The sequence below is a fragment of the Pangasianodon hypophthalmus genome, chromosome 11 (genome assembly GCF_027358585.1).
Source record: "Pangasianodon hypophthalmus isolate fPanHyp1 chromosome 11, fPanHyp1.pri, whole genome shotgun sequence".
Taxonomy (NCBI): Eukaryota; Metazoa; Chordata; class Actinopteri; order Siluriformes; family Pangasiidae; genus Pangasianodon; species Pangasianodon hypophthalmus.
This window is the reverse complement of record NC_069720.1, coordinates 7,034,143-7,038,534: the sequence shown is the minus strand read 5'-3', so window position 1 is coordinate 7,038,534 and position 4,392 is coordinate 7,034,143. Positions and strand designations below refer to the sequence as shown.

Below are 4,392 nucleotides of genomic sequence, written 5' to 3'. Positions count from 1 at the left end.
TTTACATCTAATATACCAAAGGACTGTATATAAAATTTATATATGCAGGGGTCTGGAGAAGACAGCATACATTATAAAATAGTTTATTAATTCATAAATGTTCACTTAAACTCAGCAAAATTATATCCACGAAAAAGGAATATCTAACTATACACTATTTTTTGTCTTATCAACAGCCACCTGTATGGACTTTAGACCGTCCCCAGACGTTTGTGTCAAAAGGTACTGAGTACAACTGCATAACTTCCCATATCTTCACATCCTTCCCTGATCATTTGTGGAGACTACCATTGCTATTTATAGCTGAACTCCGGTCATTTTCCCCCAACAATGTCGGGGTCAGGTGCCTGTTGCCCTCATCCTGCTGTCCAGACACACATACCGACCCTCAGGCATCCACACCCTGCCGCACCCCAGCTTAAATAACTTTCTCCTGCCTTCTATGTATCTTCAGTTTCGGCACTGTCCAGCACATGGCCACTCGGGTACGGAGTTACACAGCCTAGCATAACTCGTCTCATTTCTTTTGCACTGTCGTCGGACAAAGATACATTTCCAGGTTTGTGAAGACACTTGGGATTGTTCATAACCTTATGCTGATTTACTGGAGATTTTGAAAATTGCATGGAATGAACTGTATGGAAGAGCAGACACTATAGGAACCCGCTCACTACAGACCTTGGATCCTCCGAAGGAATTCATGTGGTAAATGTTCCATATGCTTCCGAATGATTTGAACTAAGACAGTCAATGTAGTGGATTGTGATGTAGTGAACTAAGGTCTGAATCAGCTACGATTAGAGGCAGAGCGCTCAGCCATTTTGAAGGGTTTTGTTTGTGACAGTTTGTGAGTCACGTACTCCAAAATAGAGACGGAAATACTTTACGTGCCCACAAGGAAGAGCTAGCACTCCGAGCATCTGGAGGGTGCAAGTTTTACAGAAACACCCACTAACAGCAACAGACAACAGGAAGCCAGAGGTCACCATCACTGGAAGTGCCCACCATCACCTGGACAACCTGACATAACTTGTACATAGTGGTCTAAAATAATCAAAGTCACAACAGAGTTTGAAATCTACAGAATCCGAGTGGCAGCTGAGGAAAGAATAACTCCAGTATGAACCCCCAGGGTGGCCATTATTTAAACAAGACAGCTGTGCTGTCCCCTCTGGGTGCTGTCCGTTTAACTGAACTTGCTCTCGGCTGTACCGTGATCTCTTTAGTGGTTCACGTTGCGGGATACACTGCTGTCTATGGGATCTTCTGCATGGTATCGTGGAGCACTTGCTTTGCCCTCTCGGCAGCCATCTTCGCTCTGGACGTGACGCGTCTTCACTCATGTCTTCCTGTGTCCTGGGAGAACCTGACTGTGACCCTGGCAGCACTGTCTGCTCTGCTCTATCTCACAGCTTCCATTGTGTACCCAGTTTACTTTGTGCGCAATGAGTGCCCATATAATGATTGCGAGGTTAGAAATTTCCGGATAGCCGTAACTGTCTGTTCCTGGGCAGTGTTTGTGGCGTATATTGCTGAAGTTTCCCTGTCCCGGGCCAAACCAGCCCGAGCGGTCAGCTACATGTCCACTCCATCTGGCCTCCTGAAGGTGGTGCAGGCTTACGTCGGCTGTGCCATTTTCATCACTCTTGCTAATGGGAGTGAGTTCTGGCGTCACCCGGCAACCGTGTACTGTGTGGCAGTGTTCGTGTTTTGTTTTGCCCTGACAGCACTTGTGGTAGCACTGAGTGTGCTCGGACGCACAACCTTCCTGAGTCTGCCTCTCGACCGTTTTGTAGTGCTCTACACGTTTGCAGCAGTGCTGCTGTACGTGAGCGCTGCTGTGACCTGGCCCGTGTTCTGCTTCGACAGGAAGTACGGCACGCCACTCAGACCTCAGGGCTGTCCCGGGGGAAAGTGTGCATGGGACAGCCAGCTTGTTGTGACTGTGTTCTGCTTTCTCAACCTGGCGTTTTATATTGCAGATCTCTGCTGCTCCCAGAGAGCACGATTTGTTACACGGCAGCCACGTGTGTAACACCTACAATGTACTTGTAACCTTCCTATTTATTTCTGGATCCGAGACTGTGCCTCAAATCACCTTCTTATATATATTTCTACTGTTCACACAGCAATATGAGCAAAGTACAGTAGAAGGACCATACATTTGTCTCGCAATGGACACTTTGTGCGCTGAGCTTTACATTAAATTGAAAAACTCTAGGATAGCAAACGCTTGCTTAAAGAAATATGTACATGAAAAATCTATTTTAAACAACTTTCCACTTCCACTTTACTTCCCCAAATGTAATCGATCAGCTAAGAGATGTCTGATAGCTGATACTTGCTTAATGGAGGTCCATATTTAAGCTACATCATTTCTTTTTTTAAATATAGACTCTAGTAATAGAAGTGATCTAAGTAACAGAATTAGAAATAAAAGTTACAGATTAAACTATATTATGACATATTATCTGGTTGTCTAAGATGGCTGCCTCCACAATATTACAGAACCAGCTTGACAGTAAAGTTTTTCTAGATTACAGTAAGTCTCGGGGAAAGAGAAAAATATTTTTTCACTGAGCTATTTCTTTAAATCCGTTAGCTAATGCTGATGTAATGTAGCAGTCTGGTTTACATCCATGGTTCGCAACATGGGGCCCGGGATCCGCAAGGGTCTGTGAAGCATAGCCAAGGAGTCTGTGTTTTTTTTTGGTTTTTTTTTTTTTATTACTGTGGTGGAAAATCAAAATCCATTATTATTAAAGTTTTTTTTTTATAGGTATTATTAAGTTATTATAGTTATTTACCTTTTTTGACTTGAATTGAGTTTAATCCAAAGCAAATTTTAATAAAAGTGTGTTTTGTGTGTGGAAAGTTCAGGAATAAAAAGCTATATGGCTATATGGCTTGCTCATTAGGGATAAATTTATAAATTTACAAGTTTAAAATGTATATTCTGAATTTATATATTTCTGTAAAGCTGCTTTGTGACAATGGCCATTGTTAAAAGCGCTATACAAATAAAATTGAATTGAATTGAATTGAATATAGCTCCAATCAATACGCCAAATTTTATACACATTCAAGCATTCTAATATTTGAATTGAAAGATAATTAGTTCATAAAATGAATCTGTTGCAGGGGGTTCCATGGAATTGCTTTTACATTATGTTTGGTTTGTTTTTGTTGTTTTGTTTGCTTGTTTTGGGTTTTTTCATTTTGTTTTTGTTTGTTTTTATTGTTTGTTTGGGGAGTTTGTGTGTTTTTGTTTGTGTGATTGTTTTATAAAAATGTTTGAAAACCTCTGGTTTTCATTACATGCATTTTTAACATTATTTCTCTTTTGCTAGCATTTGAATTTAACAAATCTCAGTGTTGGGAATCAAATTATTCACAACAAATACTTTCAAATATTTGCATTATCTTATTAAAGACTTGTAATTCTGAGCTAATAAGCTACACAAACTATTAGACATGACCCAGTTCTGCCATTATTGTTGAAAGTGTTGATCTGTCTCTTTTTTTATGACCCAAGATAAAGTGTTCACTGACTCTGAAACATAATGCACACAATCCATCACACACATTCTTAAACAAGGACCTTCAGTCCTGATACACCTTTGAAAGCCAACTGTAGCACGACCACTATAATTCTCCTCATAGTCCTTTTCCCCAGGCAGGTCCTGAGGGTCTTCTCCTCCCTCAGCCAGCTGGTAAGTCTCTCTCTCTCTCTCTCTCTCTCTCTCTATCTCACACTCTCTCTGTCAGCATGTTCTGCTCTCCTGGAGGACACGGTGACCAATCCAGCCAGCTCAGCATCACGCCATTAGGATCGGCAGATTTTTCACTCAACTTTTCATTTTCTCCATCCAGTGCTCTAGCATTCTCTATCAATCACTCTCTCTCTTATATCTCATATTGCTGATCTGTTATGTCTCATATGGCTGCTTTTCTTCTCTTTTGTCATCCGGACATGGCTATTTGTTATCCTTTCTCTTCTTTCCTTTGTTCTTCTGTTTTTTTTCTTCCCTCTTTCTTGTTGATGGCAATAAAAGAGAGTCCACAGACACATTCAAAGGCATTTTCTTTTTCACCTAATCTCTATCCATTGCATCATATGAGCGATTACAGCAGACCAGAATTTGAAAAAGGAAAGAGCAGAAGAAATTCAAAACTCACTTCTAATGGATAATACTTAACCATATAACATGAATTCAAAACTTATCACCTTAGGATGAGATAGACACGAGAGAAAGCCTTACCAATTTTCCATCAGTGCAGTATTTGCACCATTTGTTCACCATAATTCAACTACAAATTTTTCCTTCTGAAAAAGTAGTCCCATCTCTCTAAGGACAAATTATACCAATTTTAATTTGCAAATATTTCACA

The 4,392-nt window shown here is 40.4% G+C and overlaps 1 protein-coding gene across 1 annotated transcript; it reads left to right on the top strand.

The window, feature by feature from the left end:
- Window positions 1–302: 302 nt before the first annotated feature.
- On the top strand, window positions 303–4,059 carry LOC113536680 (myeloid-associated differentiation marker-like protein 2). Its single transcript, XM_026930786.3, has one exon. It carries the CDS (start codon window positions 1,121–1,123, stop codon window positions 2,033–2,035), a length of 915 nt encoding a protein of 304 aa, XP_026786587.2. The 5' UTR covers window positions 303–1,120; the 3' UTR covers window positions 2,036–4,059.
- The last annotated feature ends 333 nt before the right edge of the window (window positions 4,060–4,392 follow it).